This window comes from Dasypus novemcinctus, chromosome 21 (assembly GCF_030445035.2).
Source record: "Dasypus novemcinctus isolate mDasNov1 chromosome 21, mDasNov1.1.hap2, whole genome shotgun sequence".
NCBI lineage: Eukaryota > Metazoa > Chordata > Mammalia > Cingulata > Dasypodidae > Dasypus > Dasypus novemcinctus.
This window is the reverse complement of record NC_080693.1, coordinates 47,413,162-47,431,075: the sequence shown is the minus strand read 5'-3', so window position 1 is coordinate 47,431,075 and position 17,914 is coordinate 47,413,162. Positions and strand designations below refer to the sequence as shown.

The following is a 17,914-nucleotide window of genomic DNA, read 5'->3' as shown; positions in this document are numbered from 1 at the left end:
GAGAATGAGGGAAGCAGACGTGGCTCAAGCAGTTGGGCACCTGCCTACCACACAGGAGGTCCTGGATTCGGTTCTCAGTGCCTCCTAAAGAAGATGAGCAAGACAGTGAGCTGATGTAATGGGCTGGTGTGGTGAACTGATGCAACAAGATAACACAATGAGGAAACACAATGAGAGACACAACAAGTGGAAAGTGGAGGTGGCACAAGCGATTGGGTGCCTCCCTCCCACATGGGAGGTCCTGGGTTCAGTTCCTGGTGTGTCCTAAAAAGAAGATGAGCACACAATGAACAGACACAGAGAGCAGACAACAAGCACAAATGAAGGAGGGATAAATAAATCTTTAAAAAAAGAGAGAATGAAATGGAAATTATAAAAATGAGAAACAGTAACAGACATAAACAGCCTTTGATGGGCTAATCAATAGACTTAACAGAAGACACAAATGATAAATAATAGGAATAAAAGACAGAACATGACTACATTCTCTATAGATATTTTTAAAACACCAAAGTAATACTAAAAACAACTGTATGTCCATTAATTTGGCAACCTAGATGGAATGGACAAATTCCTTGAAGGACAAAAACTGTCAAAGCTCATTCAAGAATAAATAGATAACCGAAATACTACTATATACAAACAAATTGAATTTGTAGGTAAAAACTTTCTAGGCTATTCAACTCAAGACCGAGATAATTTTCCTGGTGAATTCTTCCAAACATTTAAGTAAGCAATATTACCAATTCTACACAAAACCTTCCAAAATGTAGACTAGGAGGGAATAGTTCCTAATTCATTTTGTAAGATCAGAATTACCCTGATCTAAAAGCCAAATAACATTACAAGAAAATAAAACAACAAACCATTATTCCTTATGAACATAGAAACAAAAAGTCTCAACAAAATACTAGTAAATTAATAACATATAAAAACAAGTGCAGTTTATTCCAGCTGGTCAACATTAAAAAAAAAATCAAACAATTATTTACACATAATTTCTACAATTCAGATGAAAAGCTCCAATTCCTTGAAAACTCCAATCAAAATAACCCTAGGTAAAATTGGTAATCCCAATAGTTCTATCACTACTAAAGAAATTGAATGCATAATGAAAACTCTTTCAAAAGAATCTCCAGATATAGATGGTTTCACCAGAAACAAACTTTTAAAGAATAAGTAACACCAGTACTACAAAATACCTTCTAGAAAATAGAAGAGGAAGGAACACTTTCCAACTCATTTTATGAAGCTGGCATTACATTGATACAAAACCCAAAGACAGAAAGCAAAAAGAAAATGACACACAGTATCTCTTATGACCATAGATGCAAAATCCTCAAAAATAATTTTTAGCAAGTCAGATCCAATATGTAAGATTTTAGCAAGTTGAATCTAATGTATAAAAATAATTATAAGATGAAATTAGATTAGTAGTTATGTAGAACTGAGGAAGGAATGCTAAGGGGTGTGGAGTATTTCTTTTTGGGGTAATGAAATTGTTCTAAAATTTTTGAGATGATGAATGTACAACATTGTGATTATACAAAAAGCCATTGATTATGCACTTTGGATAGATTATACAGTATGTGAATATATCTCAATAAAACTGCTTAATTTAAAAAAAGCTTAACACCTCCCATCTCTATGGTGACTGCTCTGGCCCACCTAAACTGTTTGAGTCAAGTGAATTAATCCACATGCCCTTGACAATTTTGAATAGGTAAACTTGCCCCTATACATTTCTTTGTATTTCTGTTTGAAGTTTTTCATCATATGCTTTTTAATTATTCCTTTTATAATTACTAACTTGCATATTATTTTTGTAAATTAGGAAAGAAATAGTCATTGTAAAATATTTTAAAAAGTCCTGTATGATGATATAAATGTTTGTTTTGTAAGTTCACAACTTTTACTATAAACTTATTGTTTATGTATGTCCATGTATGAATGATAAACCTCAATAAAAAGTTAAATGTAAAAAAAAAAAAAATTATACACCACAACCAGGGCAGGATTTTTTCCAGGAATGCAGGCCTGGTTCAATATCTAAAAATCAACCATTGTAATCCACCATATTTAGAGGCCAAAGAAAATGAACCACATGATATATCAATTGATGCCTGAAGGATATTTTTGCTTGGTGTAGGATCATGAGTTCCCAGTTCTTTTCTTTTAGCACTTGAAAAATATTGTACTACTTCTTTCTGAACTCCATGGTTTCTGATGGGAAATCATTCTGATTTAAATTGTTTTTTCTCTCTAAGTAAAGCTTCATTTTTCTCTGGTTGCTTTCAAATTTTCTTTTGTTTTGTTTTGTTTTTCAGTTCTCCAATTATATGTTTTTATGTGGATTTCTTTGAGTTTATCCTGTTTCAGTTTTGCTAATATTTTTGGAACTGTAGGTTTATATCTCTTGCCAAATTTGGGAAGTTTTCAGTCAATATTTCCTCAAGTACTTTTCAGTCTTGCCCTCTTTCTGCTCACCTTCCAAGACTCTGAAGACGTGAATATTAGACCTTTTTTTTTTAAGTATATGTGCTGCCAAAGCAAGCACTTATTATAGTTCCATGGGTGAAGCTCTGTTCAGTTTTTAAGTCTACTTTCCCTCTGTTGTTTCAGATAGGGTAATTTATATTATCATTTGGTTCACTGATTCTTTCCTCTGTCCTTTCCATTCTGCTATTGAGCCCATCCACCGAACTTTTCATTTTGGTAATTATATTTTTCAGTTCTAAAATTTCCATTTTGTTCTACTTTATATCTTCTATTTCTTTGTGGAGACTTTTCTATTCTTTTCTGAGGCTTTCTATTTTTTCATTTGTTTCAAGCATGTTTGTAATAGCTCACTGAAACATTTTTTATCATGGCTGTTTAAAAATCTTTGACAGATATTCTAAACATATCTGAGATATTTTTTGAAAGCATTTAAAGGCAAGTGGATTAGCTGCTGCAACCTGGGGCAAAAGATAACAGTAGAGGTAGACAATATACTGAAAAACCTGGAAAGAAGAGGTTGCAGAAGACAATATTTGGGAAATGAGGGCTTTCAAAATTCCTGCATAGTCCAGGAATATGTGTCCTGGGTATGGACACATTCTCAGAAAAGATCTGAGAAGGCCATAGGTTCTCATCTCTGACTGACCTTCAGGCTCTACACAAGCAGAAAGGGAAGGTTAAGGCCAGTTGTAAACTACATGGCTAAGTACTGAAGGAGTGTCCCAATACAAAACCAATCTGAAACAATTGAGAGAGGGTTTGGGGTTTTTTTAAGTTCCAGAATGTATTAGTCAGCCAAAAGGGTGCTGATGCAAAATACCAGAAATTGGTTGGTTTTTATGAAGGGTATTTATTTGGGGTAGGAGCTTACAGATACCAGGCCATAAAGCATAAGTTACTTCCCTCACCAAAGTCTATTTTCATGTGTTGGAGCAAGATGGTTGCCAATGTCTGTGAGGGTTCAGGCTTCCTGGGTTCAGCTCCTCTGTTTTCTCCACAAGGTCAGCTGTGGACTATGAGGCTCTCTAGACTATGTCTCTCTCCACAAGGTCATCTGTAGACTATCAGGTGAACAGCTCTGTCTCTCTCCCTGGGGTTTCTGCCATGTCTAAGGAGCCATCCCTGTTCCTCTGTGTTCTTCTCCTGTCTCAGGTCCTCTCTTCCCAGGTCTTGCTTCTCTTTCCTCTGCATGCTGACTTCCTGGGGCTCCAGCTTAAGACTTCAGCATCCAACTCCAACACCAAAACTCCAACATCAGAAACCCTCACATCAAAAGCTCCAACTCTGTCCTTTACCATGCCTTTTATGGTATGGTACCCTAATGACGTGGCCCAATCAAAGCCCTAATAATAACTCAATCATGCCCAGGAACAGACCAGATTACAAACATAATCCAATATCTATTTTTGAAATTCATAATCATATCAAACTGCTGCACAGAAATTTAAGAAAATCTCTGTCAAACCACTAGCTGACCACTAAGCTAATATAACAGAGGCCTCAGTCACCATACATAACAAAGAATACTGACTTTACAAAACCAGTTCAGAAAAGTCATTAAGGAAATAAACAGCAATGACTATAACAGGCAGAAGCAACAAGCTCTGGGGAAGAGGAAGAATCTGACATCCAGAGTTGCCACGTTGCAATAGTCAAAACATTCCATTTTCAACAAAAATTCATGAGGCATGAAATGAAAGAAAAAGTATAACTCATTCACAGGAAATGAAATTAAAAGAAACTATCCCTGAGGAACCCCAGACATTGAATTTACTAGACAAAGATTTTAAATCAACTGTTTTAAAATTTTTCAAAGAGATAAAGGGAGCCATGGGGGAAAAACTAAAGAAAACCAGGAGAATGTCTTCTCATACATATAATATCAATAAAGTGAAAGAAATTATAAAATTGAATCAAGTAAAAATTCTGTTTTTGAAAAGTACAATAGCTGAAATTTAAAAGTTCACTAATGGGGTTCACCAGTACATTTGAGTAGGTGGAAGAAAAAATTCAGAGAACTTGAAGATAAGTCAACTAGGACTACCCAGTCTATGGTAAAGAAAGGGAAAAAATTAAGAAAAATAAACACAGCTCAAGAGCCCCATGGGATACCATCAAGTGTGTCAATACACACAAAATGGAAGACCCAGAAAGAGAGGAGAGAGGGAAAATGTCAGAAAGAATATTTGGAGAAATAATGGCCAAAAACTTCCCAAGTTTGATGAAAGATATAAATTTACACATCCAGGAATCTCAACGAACTCAACGAAGTAGGATAAGCTCAAATAAATCCATACCAAGACAGATTATAACTGAATTGTTGAAAGACAATAACAGAGAGAATCTTGAAAGCAGAAACTATCCCAATAGGATGTTTATAATAAAATAAATGGAAAATAAGTGTTGGGGAGATTATGGAGAAATTGGAACCCACATACATTGTGGTGGGAACATAAAATAGTGCAGCCACTGTGGAAAAACAGTTTGGTGGTTCCTTAAAAGTTAAACATAGAACTACCATATGACCAAGCAATTTCATTCTTAGGTATACCCTAAAGAAATGAAAACAGGCATTCAAACAAAAACGTTTATCTGAATGTTCATAGCTGCACTATCCTTAACAGCCTGACATACATAAGGTACTCAATAAATATTTGTTAAATGTCAGCTGAGAAGGCTCTTAAATATACTTTTTATGGTCCTTATTGCACTTAACCTTTTTCAGCATTTGTCACTATTAACCATTTCTTTTTTCAAAAATCCTTGTTCATTCATTCAGTGATATTCTTGGAGCTGAGCATGGAGATACACTGGTGAACAAAACAACTACAGTCTTTCCCTTCATATGTTCTAGGGAAGGAGATGGACATTAACCAAATAGCTGCACAAATAAGTAGCCACACAAAGCAGACATACATGGTGCTATGTTTTCCCTGAGCTACTAAAGCAAGCTCAGATCTCTACAGACCCAGACCAGGTCCTCAAGGGGTTTGGTTCTTCTAACACCACCACATCACCCCCTCTGAGAATTCATTTCCCATAAGAGCTCTTACCCTTCTTCATATTGGTCCTATGATTAGTGCTCCAGCAGTGTATTTTCCCCAAGACAGTCTCTTCACAATTATGTGCATCTGATGAAACAGCTCACATACTTTTTAATAACTCCCATTGCTCCTTTGATCTCAGCAGCCTGGGCCCAACTTCATTTCATGAATTAAGCCTAATTTTGTCCTCTCAGCAATGTCCCTTCCTTTAAGGCCAATCTAATATGTGCTGCTAGACTGAGAAAGGACAGGAGAAAGATGGAGCTGCAGGAGAAGGGAGGCCTTGAAGATGGGATATCCTAAGTCCCCTTGCTTCTTTAGCCTGGAGGTGGGTTATGGCTCCAGCAATCTCTCCCTGGACAGTTCAGCACTAAGAAGGTCCCTGCCAAAGCCTATTTTGGGGCAAGGATGGGGTGGGAGGAAGGTATGAAGAAGTCATTGGGCAAGAATGCCGGTGGGGGTGGGATTTCAGGACAGTTGATTTTATGTGAAATAAGACTTTTGTCTTTACTGGCATATGGGTTGGATGGAATGTACGAAAAGTGTTGGGTGGAAGGGAGAACAGAACATAGACACACATTGGACTTTCTCCCCCACTTCCTACACACTCACTACAGCTTCTTCCCATACCTGGGAGAAAACACAATCAGGTCTTTTACTCAAGTCTTCCATTCTCTAATGTTTCCTTTTTAATCCTTTTCTCTTCATCTTCTGACTCCTGCCTGCTGCCTCTTCCACTCACTTCAGGATTTCATTCTTTCTCTATTGCTTTTCCTCCATCTTTTCCTCCCTTCTATTAATTCTTGTGTTTAATAAAACTTGTTAATGTTCCCAGGATTACTACAGACTAGATCCACCCCTGTTTTTGGAATCTGCTTATACCTCCTCCCCTCCTCTTAGTTTTGTGTGGACTGATTTCCTTAGAACATGGGGGCCAAGATTGAGTAACAACAGACAAGGATCAAGAAAACTCCCCTTACCCCATATATCCTTCCTCCTCTGATATGTCTATTTTCTTTCCCATTTGGAAGTACCCTCCAATCTATTTTCTATGCATTTAGTTACAAGAAAATATTTCCAATGATGCCTAGGAGGTTGTGGAAAGATTGCTAATATGATGTTTCTAGGCTGGTAAATTTAGCAGTGCAGGGAATTAGGATTCTTAGGTCTCCTTCAAGGTCCCTTAAACTGCATTCCTTTATCCAGTGCTACTCTTTCTCTTCTGGCCCCTCAATGGTCTAGCCAGCCCCAGTCACCATCGGACAATCAAACATTATTTTGAGAACCATCTGTGAGAAGGATTCTGTATGCCCTAAGCACCATGTGATACGTTATGTATTAGGCTTCCATTGAAATTACAAAATCATGAGAGCAGGTAGAGCCATCCTTGTGGAAAATACCAAATACATGGCAACATTATGGAGGAGGTGATTATTTTGAACCTTGGGGGGGGGGGGGAGAATTCAGATAGGTGAACAGGGGTAGAAGGCAATATGGGGGGCAGGGTGGGGGGAGCACTGACTTGATGAAAGGCCCTGGGACCTGAGGATGCAATGAGAAGTTTAGTTTTGTTGAAGTCAAAGAATCTTATAGGGGAGCAAATAAGAGAATAGTAGTTTGGAGTAGGGATTGTAGTGTTAATGAGACCTGGTGCAGAATCCCATCCCTTTCATTCATTCTCTGTGTGACCTGGTGTAGCAGTCTGATATTACTGATGTAATAAAAAAAGAAATATTGGGTTATGTTTGTAAACTGGTCTTTTCCTCTGGGCATATTGGAGAGTATTGGATTCAGAGATTTTACTTTTACTTGATTAAATCATGATTAAGACTTTGATTGGGCCTCCTCAGTAGAAGGTTGAGTTCCGCCCACCAAGGGGCACCCCCATTTGGTGGGGACTCACAGAGAAACTGTGCCACAGAGAAGGGAGAATGGAGTCTTGACCTGGAGCCCCTGGAAGAAAGGACACAAAGGAGCTTGGTTGTGAGGAAAGAGGAGCAAGACCCAGGAAGAGAGGAACTCTGAGCCTGGAGAGAAATAAACTCCAGGAGAGAGGAACCCAGGAAGCCTGAATCCTGGCAGATGTTGGCAGCCATCTTGCTCCAACACGTGGCAAAAGACTTTGTGAGGGAAGTAACTTATGTTTTATGGCCTGGGAACTGTAAGCTTCTACCCCAAATAAATATCCTTTATAAAAAACAACCAATTTCTGGTATTTTACATCAGCACCACTTTGGCTGACTAATACACCTGGGGCAAATTATTGATCCTCTTTAAACCTCAATTTACCTGTCTGTAAAGTTAGGCTAGATAATAATATTATGGATATTTTATAAGCATTACAATAATATGTGAGAATTAAACAAGATAATGCTTATTATAAGCATAGTAAACATAGCTCCTAGCACATAGTAAACACTTAATAAATGTTTACTACTGCTGCTACTACTAGTATTATTGCAATGAAAGTTTACCACTACAATCATGATTACTATTGCTACTAGTAAGTGGCAGATGGTCCTGGAAGGGAAGATAGGGACCAGTTTGTATGGAAGACCCTGAAAACCCATCTAAGGATGAATTTTCTCCTGTAGAAAATGAAGAACCATGGAAAGAAAGAATTTGAAAATATTTTGAATTAGAGGGAGGAAATGACTTTTAGGAAACCGATACTTGTACTATGTTGCACAGTATGAATTAAAATGGGGCAGAGCCTGGAGGCAGGAGACCACTTGGAAGCTCAAAAATAAGTCAGGTAGGAGGAATGATTTGGTAGTAACTTTAAAAGAAGAACTCTGGTTCTTAGTGACAATAGATGTGAAGTACAAGGGAGAAAAATTCTAGCTGGGTGAGGGTATAATTAGACAGAAACTGGGGTTTTGAGAAAGGAATCTGGATTTGAAGAAAAGAAGGAATAAGAATGATTACAGAATAATAATGACAGGTGGTATGGTAGTTTGAGACTGTGTGCATCCCAGAAAATCATGTTCTTAAAGCTGGTCCATTCCTGTGGGTATGAACCTATCGTAGGTGGGATCTTTAGATTAGGTTACTTCAATTAAGGCATGACCCAGGGTGGGTCTTAATTATCTTACTGGAGACCTTTATAAATGGGATGAATATGGAGAAAGAGACAGAACCACAGGAGCAGGAAGCTGAAGGCAAGAAAGACTAGAGGAAAAGGGAGAGACCAGCAGACACCATCATGTGCCTTGGCATGTGACAGAGGAGTCCAGGATCACTGGCAGCTGATCTTCAGGGAGAAAGCATCACCTAATGATGCCTTTATTTGGACATTTTTCTCAGCCTTGGAACTGTAAGCTTGTAAGCTGATTAATCCCTGCTGTAAAAGCCAACCCATTTCTGGTATATTGCATTTTGGCAGCCTAATAGACTAAAACAGGTTTAACAGTGTCATTTGGAATAGGGTATGGAGGAGAAAGGACCATTTGGGATTTGGTCATTTCAGCAACTCGGTAAGTCATGGAAGAGAGAGTTTTTTCAGGAAGGGAGAAGCAGATAGCTTTTCCATGGTCCTGAGACCACCACCTACTAACCCCACCCTGGGTCATTCTGCTAGCAGAACAAGAAGTACGTGCAATAGAAAACACCTCTTGCTGCACTTGGGTAAATACGTCAAACTAGATTGAATTAGATATTCAAAAGCTCTATAATCAAACAACTTCATTATAAAATATTAATAATCCATCTCATAAACCTTATGGGAGTCCAGTAAAAACTACCTACCCAAGCTTTCTTGGCTTCTGCCATTTCTAAGTCCAATAATAACCATAATATTGATTTTTATATTCAGACCTCTAATATTCAACCTAATAGTTTCCTTTGTTTCCAAAAGATTACACACCAGTGAACTATTCTTCTCAGTAGCATCTATCAGAAGTCAAGAATATAATAATGTGGACTTATATTACAGCCAGATATCCTCCAACTTGGAACCAAAGAATATCTTCAGCTTCAAGCAAAACAGGTTTCATTTCTTAAACCCCAACCAAACCCCATGCCAACTGGAAAAAGCTAGAGTGGTCATTGCCCCTAGACCCTCAAAGATTGAGGAATGTTACCAAAGAGGGGGGAGGGGACTAAAACTGCCACTTAATAACCCACTTTCTATCAAAATAGCCTCTTCCTTACTAGCTTGCAGAAGTTTTCATTTCCCTTTCTTTCAGAGCTCCCCGTCTCCTAATGTTTATTCTAAGAGGTTTGCTTCACTGCAAGATAAGTTTCTATTTCCTGTCCCACTGCAGTATCTACTAAAGCTGGTTCTGACCAAGTCAAGCCACAAGGACATGCAGTCAGATGAAGCCCTGATCTAAAGTTACCTTTGCCTAATTTTAATAGTAAAAATCACACCCAACGATCTTGCTAAGATGCATTTTTTATCATGTGACATATGAAGCAGCATGATTTGAAACTGCTTGTGCTCCACCTAAACCTGCCTCTTAATCCATGTAATCTCACCCCATCCTGTGATACTCCCTTAAGCTCTCCTACCATTAAATGTACAAAATTCTCTAACTCCTTCAGCTTGGAGAGACAGATCTGAGGCTTGTCTCCTGTCTCCTTGCTGGGCTGCCTTGCAATAAACTCTTTCTTTTCTCAAAATCCCAGTGTCACAGTATTGACTTCTGCATACACTGGGCAATAAGTCTTGGGTGGTAACAGTCCTGGGAATCTCTGTTTTCTCTTCTCTTCTCTTGTTCATGGGAAATCTCCCTCTTTCCACCACTTGTGTCTCTCCTTTCCTCCTCTTCTCTCTCTCTCCCTTTCCCTAAATGTTCCCTGAATTCTTCCCCTTATATACCAGGACCATCTATAACTCATGGCAAGGCTGAAGCTGAGCCAACAACAAGAAGTTTGTCAGCTCTTGTCTTTTCTTATTTTTTGTTTTATTATAATACTTTTGTATTTTTATTAAAATTTGGTGTTTATAAAATTTAGGAAATTCAAAAATTTATAGAGAAGAAAAAATAATCCCAAAGATAACCATTGGTAATATTGTTGACATTTGGATATATAGAGCCATTTCATCTTGAATTGTATAACAAATTAACAAAATGTTTTGTAATTCCCTCTTTAAAATAACAACACTACATAGTAAAATAAAATATAATTAAACATTCTTTTAGGATATGAATCTTTATGAAATTTATTATGAAATTCATATCCTATAAGATATATGATAGGATATAGAATTTATCCATAAGATATATGAAGATATCATATAAGATATCATATCTTATAGGATATGAATTTATTGCTTTTAGGATATGAACATCATAAGCATCCATCTTTTAAAATAAGGCAAATTTCTAAAAGAATTATTAACATAAACAATTATGGATGTCATACATATTTTCAAATTATCTTCCACAAAGGTTATACCACAGAGGTGTATCTATTTCCCTGAACTCTCAATAGTGCTGAGTATTATAAGTTTTAATAGTCTGTGTTAATATGATAATTTTAAAAAGGAATTTCCCTTATTAATTTTAACTTTTTGGATGATTGGTGAATGCAGATAAGTTTGGATTATTTTTCCATAGGCAATAAGAAACCATGAATGTATTTTAAAGATAAATTTTGTATCAACCAACTTTTCAAATGTTTGGTGGCATCTTCCATCATTATTGCCTTTCCCTCCTCCTTCAGGGTTTGATACTTATCAAATCTCTCTTACTCATAACTGGCTTTCAGGTAAGGATGGAATTTCATTTGCACTAACAGGCAAATTGCTAATAGTAGTTAAGAGTGTTACTTGGTAGCTGGGATTGGGATGATGGCGATGATGGTATGCTTTTTCATTTGTGAATAATTTTCTTGTAAGATTTTATATTTGGGGGCAGTGGACTTGGCCCAGTGGTTAGGGCGTCTGTCTACCACATGGGAGGCCCGCGGTTCAAACCCTGGGCCTCCTTGACCAGTGTGCAGCTGGTCCATGCGCAGTGCTGATGCATGCAAGGAGTGCCCTGCCATGCAGAGGTGTCCCCCGCATAGGGGAGCCCCACGCGCAAGGAGTGTGCCCCGTAAGGAGAGGCGCCCAGCGCGAAAGAAAGTGCAGCCTGCCCAGGAATGGTGCTGCACACACGGAGAGCTGACACAAGATAACGCAACAAAAAGTAACAGATTCCCGTGCTGCTGACAACAACAGAAGCGAACAAAGAAAACGAAGCAGCAAATAGACACAGAGAACAGACAACTGGGGGGGAAGGGGAGAGAAAAACAAATAAATAAACCTTTTTTTAAAAAAGATTTAATATTTGGTATATTGTAAATATATTTTCTAATTAATATTTTATGTACAGTAGTAAGAACTACAAAATATCTGTTTCTAAATGATGGGATTTCCTAGCATGTTATTTTATTTTCAAATTCCTTCCTTCCATCATCATTTATGCAGAGTTCATTCAAGGTAAAAATACTAAACACAGAGATGTCAAGATCAAAACTAGGTTACTCTAGTGTAATACTATTACTATAATGAACCTTAACATATTCATCATCCTTCTTCAGCAATCACCAACAGTTTGTCAATCTTGCTTCATATATACCTCTCACCTTTAAGGCAAGTCCAAGACATCATATCCTCTCATCCTTGCAGCTATCAGTGTGTATCTCTAACTGATACAGGTATTTGAAAGCATGTGATGGCTGTAATCTCTTTTTTAAAAAGATTTATTATTTATTTATTTCTCTCCCCTTCCCCCCACCCCACTGTCTGCTCTGTGTTTTCTTCTGTGTCTGCTTGTATTCTTGTCGGTGGCACCAGGAATCTGTGTCTCTTTTTGTTGTGTCATCTTGCTGTGTCAGCTCTCCATGTGTGCCGTGCCACTCCTGGGCAGGCTGCACTTTTTTCACGCAGGGCGGCTCTCCTTGCAGGGCGCACTCCTTGTGCACGGGGCTTCCCTATGTGGGGGACACCCCTGCATGGCATGGTACTCCTTGTGCGCTTCAGCACTGCGCATGGGCCAGCTCACCACAAGGGTCAGGAGGCCCTGGGTTTGAGCCTTGGACCTCCCACGTGGTAGGTGAACACTCTATCAGTTGAGCCAAATCTGCTTCCCTGTAATCTGAATAGGGATAAAGGCCTTAAGATAAAAGAGTGAAGCTATGGTGTTGACATTTTAGGAATCAGAGATTAAATGGGAGGGTTGGGATTGGGAGTGAAGCATCAGGGGCCCTTTCTCAGAAGCCAAAACCATGCCATTTGGACTGTTGCCCACCCATTTTAACCTGGAAACCGTGTGATAGAGCAAGAACACAAAGCCAGAGGCGGTAGGCGGACGCTGTCTCAGTTGAGCCACATCTACTTCCCGCATCTCTTCCTCGAGCACACCCGCACTCATGTCCTTAAGTGTGTACTTTGTCCTCGTTAAATTCTTTTTTAGCTTTCTTATAACTGTGGTGAGTCTCTGAATTCTTTCTTATGATGTGACCAAGAACCTGGAAATCAGCTCCAACAACAGTAGCTAGATTAAACATGAACCAAAGCTCTAAATATGTCGAAAAATTCATGTTTTAAAAATCTCTTGTTTTTTTTAATGTAATTAAAAAATAATAATAATAAATAAATATTAAAAAAAAATCTCTTGTAAGTCTAAGATTGTGTTTTTATTTGCTTGAGACACTTTATTTTGCCAAGTATAAATATTTGCAATGAAAGAATTCAGATCAACCTGGAATCCCCATGTAGATTAATGAACTCTAAGAAACTACAGTTTTAATAGTACGTCAAAGTTTAACATCAGCTAATTCTAGTTTTGATCAGTTCCTCCTAATAAAAATATATGGGCTCCCTGTATCAATCATGTATTAAGGGGAGTTAATAACTCACATATAAAGAATGCTAGCACTTTACAGACAGTGTGAGTTAGAATTGGATATGGGTAGGAATCAACCTTGAGGTCTGTTGGCTTTTGCCAACACGGTTTACAAAGTATTCAGTTTGCAATGGAGTATACAAACATTTTCCCACCTATGACTTTGCCTGAGGAAAGATTATTTCAGTGAAGGAAGGAAGGGAGGAAGAGAGAGAAAGGGAGGGAGGAAGAGAGGAAGGTCGAAGCAGTTGTCTTGTTGACACTTAAAATCAGTGGTTCTCATGTGGTCCCTGCAGCATCAGCATCAGCATTTTCTGAGAACTTGTTAGAAATGCAAATTCTTGTTCTTACCCCTGACCTTCTGAATCAGAAAAGTCTGAGACTGGGTTCAGCAAGCTGCCTTTTAACAAGCCCTCTTGTGTGAGAAACACTTCTCTAAGACACATGTTCTTCTAAAACTCCCAGAGAGCCTCTTTCTTCTGAAGAGACTCTTGTCTATTTGGATCTTGGCCTGCTAATCCTACGTTCTATGAATTTCTAAAATTTCCAAAGTCCTTGGTGTTTTTGGCTCCCAAGGCAGACCTATCAAAGGTTATGTGTTTTTGAAACATTTAAGTACTTTTTAACAACTCCCATTGCTCCCTTGCCTCCAGCGGCAAAAGCCCAGCTCTGCTTCCTGAGCCCAGTCCAATAGTTGGTCCCAAAGGATGTTCCTTCTTTTCCAGGGCAGCACATGCTATGGCCTACGAGAGGTACAGGCAGGGGCTGGGACAAGGTGAAGCTGCACGGAAAGGAGCGCCAAGAAGATACAAGCCCAACCTGGGCTCAAGGAAGGTGATACTGAGGGTTTTCTCATCTGCAGGGAGGTGAGCATTAAGAAGGATCTTGCGAAACTTGGTGGAGCAGGGGTCAGAATAAACACATGACGTAGACTTGATGGTAGTAAGCCGAAAGTGTGAGGAGAGCATTGACGAGTGATGCAGAGAGAGAAATATGCTGTTGAAAACAGCTGCCTCAGGTTACATGTAGAAACGCAGGCTTTGAACAACCAAGCATGGAAATGGCCCTATGATTGAGAGCAAAGGATAAGGAGAATCACTTAAAAAGTCTCCACATGGTGAAGACTACATAATTGTCTACTTATGCATTAAACTGGTAAACATTTTTTAATACACTTTTAAATCAGAGTAGCTATCCTAGATGTTGGGGCTACTAAATTATTGAATTTACACTAAGGAGAGAGGTAACAGAAAAATACGAATGATAAATGCTATAGGAGAGGTATTTATAAGTGTTACAGAAACCCAGAGAAATGAGGAATTAATTCTTCATGGGAGAAATGGGCAAGGAGTCACAGAGGAGGCATCTAGGTGCTTCTCCAGGTGTGGAAGTGAAAGGTATTTCAAGAGAGAATTAATTACCAAAGATATGGAAATAACCGAATATACAGCATGTGTGAGAAGCTATAAATTCCTTGAACAGCAATTGGTTCTTGGGTGGCAGGAATACTGATAGCAAAGATAGATGGAGACAACATTTTATAGCCTTGTAAGACATGGGGGGGGGGGGCGGATTACATGCACATAGGTAAGTATGGTTTTTGTTTGTTTGTTTTTTACTTTTTTGGTTTTCTTTCACTCTGAATTGATCCATAAATTATTTCAGGTGACTTCTTAAGAATTTGAGTTTTATCTGTGGGCACTGGACAGTCACTAAAAGGTTGCAGGAGAGGGAGAAACATGATGACCTGAGTTCAGGAAGGTCACTTTGAGCGCTGAGGAGAACAGGGACTAGAGTGAAGCAAAGGGAAGCAGAAGAAGGATGTCAGAATGCTCTCTGGGAGATACAAGATGGGAATAGTCCATGGATGGGAAGATAGGAGCGTCAGTCAGGACAGGGGCAGTGGGGAGGCCACCTGACCCCTCACCCTGTCCCTCTCTCTCTTCCTCTCCATCTCTTTCTCCACCTTTGGTCCCATTCCCACCCACCCTCCACCTTCCCATTTCCCCTTCCTTCACTCATTCTATTCTTCCACCTCCCTTGCTTTTTTTTTTAAATTATATTACATATTTATTAAGGCAAGGAACCATATAGGAAAAGACATTTGTTCTGCTTAAGGCATACTTGGGAATAAATCATTGTACAAGTGATTGCCCACCTGAAACCAGAGTGCTTAAATAGACTGCATAGCAAGTGCTGAAGTAAACCACCACCTCCCTTCCTTTTAACCCCCTTTATTCCTTCATCTATTTCCAACTCTTTTCCTTCAACATCTTCCTTCCTTTTGCACCTTGGATTCAGTAATGCCTTTGAAAGTTGCCTGCCTGTTCAGAAAAGCCCTTGAGTCCCCTTCATACAATATTCATCATCTGTTTCTTAACCTAACCAATCTCCTCTGCTCTCCCTCTGTCTCCACACACATACCCCATAAGATCTGGCCTCATCCCCTGAGGGGCCAGTAACTGGGTGACCCAGTGTCCACCTGTGTCCAGAGGCTGCCTGGCATGGGTAGCACAGCCTCCAGCTAGTCACTGCCCACCAGTCAACACCAGACACCTCCTGATACCGACTATGGGCAAGGATGGCCACTGTGGGACACAGGTAAACAGGAAGATCCACACCTGTGCCTCTAGCAGCTGATGACAGGATCGTGGAGGAGAAAGGCACAGGCACATGCAAACTTCAGTAACATCGTGCTGGGTAAATGTTGTGTGAAAAATTGTTGGTACAAACAAGTTTTGGAGCCTGGAGGAAGGGAGGGTGGCTTTAGAGTAGAAGGCTCCAGAAAGGAGGGAGGGTGGTTGCCATTATGGATCCAGACACTGATTTAGAAACTTTGTGTGTCATTCTATTTAAGCCCAGGGACAATTCTATGAAGGAGGCATTTTTATTCCCACTTGACAGGCATAGAAACGGAGACCCAGAGAGATTAAGTAACATACCCAAGATGAAATTGCAGGGAATCAAGGACCTGAGATTTGAGCCGAGGTCTGCCTGCCTCCAAGCGTCTTTCCACGAGTATATTGCACTGAACCTCTGGAAAGCAGGCTGCAGCTACTTCTGGATGGCTCTAAATAGCTCATGAATTGTACTCCAGCACCCAACTTGTAAATTTCCCAAGGTCAGGGTCATGCATCAGCACGTAGTATTATGGTCTGCACATGAGATGTCCAGCCTCACCTGGACAAGTTGGCTGCACATCCCTGAGCACCAGAGGCACAGGTAGAGACTTCATGCCCCTGTGTCTGTGGTTTCTTCTCTTAAGGCATATGGAGAAGACACCATGCAGCCGGGGAACCTCACATGGGTATCAGAATTTGTCTTCCTGGGACTTTCACGGTCTCGGGAGCTCCAGCTCTTCCTGTTCCTGGTGTTCCTGTTTGTCTATGCCACCACTGTCGTGGGAAACCTCCTCATTGTGGTCACCGTGACTTCTGACTCACGGCTCCACACACCCATGTACTTTCTGCTACGAAACTTGGCTGTCTTAGACCTCTGCTTCTCCTCTGTCACTGCCCCAAGGATGCTGGTGGACTTCCTCTCTGAGAACAAGACCATCTCCTACCAGGGCTGCATGGCCCAGCTCTTCTTCTTCCACTTCCTTGGAGGCGCCATGATCTTCTTCCTCTCAGTGATGGCCTATGACCGCCTTGTTGCCATCTCCCGGCCCCTGCACTATGTCACCATCATGAATACTCAGCTCTGTGTGGGGCTGGTGGTGACTGCCTGGATAGTAGGTTTCACCCATTCCATTTCCCAGCTGGCTCTGATGCTCCCACTGCCTTTCTGTGGCCCCAACATTCTGGATAACTTCTACTGTGATATTCCACAAGTACTGAGTCTTGCCTGCACTGACACCTCCCTGCTGGAGCTCCTCATGATCTTCAACAGTGGGATGCTGGATGTCATCTGGTTCTTTCTTCTCTTGATCTCCTACCTGGTTATCCTGGTGATGCTGAGGACCCATCCGGGGGAGGCAAGGAGGAAGGCAGCATCCACCTGCACCACCCACATCATCGTGGTGTCTATGATCTTCATCCCAAGCATTTACCTCTATGCTCGGCCCTTCACCGCCTTCCCCATGGACAAGGCTGTGTCCATCAGTCACACAGTCATGACCCCCATGCTCAATCCCATGATCTACACCCTGAGGAACCAGGAAATGCAGGCAGCAGTGAAGAGATTAGGGAGGCGCTAGATGGTATGTAAAAAGGACTGACAGTGGGTGGGTAGGTACCTCTCTTTGTCTTTGTTTTCCCATTTGCAAAGTGTACAGGGACATGCAGCATCTGCTTTCTTCATAGCTTCTGGATGTATTGTGAGAGTGGCAGAGAAAGTGAATGAGTTTTGAAATTATGGAACAATAATTTTTTTAAAGGAAAAATGAAAACATTCTTTGTGTGTGTGTGTGTGATAGACAGGTCTAACACTCCTGCAGCAATGAGAAATGGTCCCATGTTCCCTGGAAAGCCATGCCCTACTCCCCCCCGCCCTTTCTGGTGGACTGTTTCCTCTGATGGTGAGGGCTTTTTC

At 40.1% G+C, this 17,914-nt stretch overlaps 1 protein-coding gene across 1 annotated transcript; it reads left to right on the top strand.

The window, feature by feature from the left end:
- The first annotated feature begins 16,664 nt into the window (after positions 1 to 16,664).
- On the top strand, positions 16,665 to 17,579 carry LOC101412211 (olfactory receptor 4D2-like). The gene has a single exon (XM_058283231.1). It carries the CDS (start codon positions 16,665 to 16,667, stop codon positions 17,577 to 17,579), a length of 915 nt encoding a protein of 304 aa, XP_058139214.1.
- Positions 17,580 to 17,914: the final 335 nt, after the last annotated feature.

Coding starts and splice junctions, on each gene's coding strand:
- LOC101412211 (XM_058283231.1), top strand. CDS start 16,665: ATGCAGCCGGGGAACCTCACATGGGTATCAGAATTTGTCTTCCTGGGA.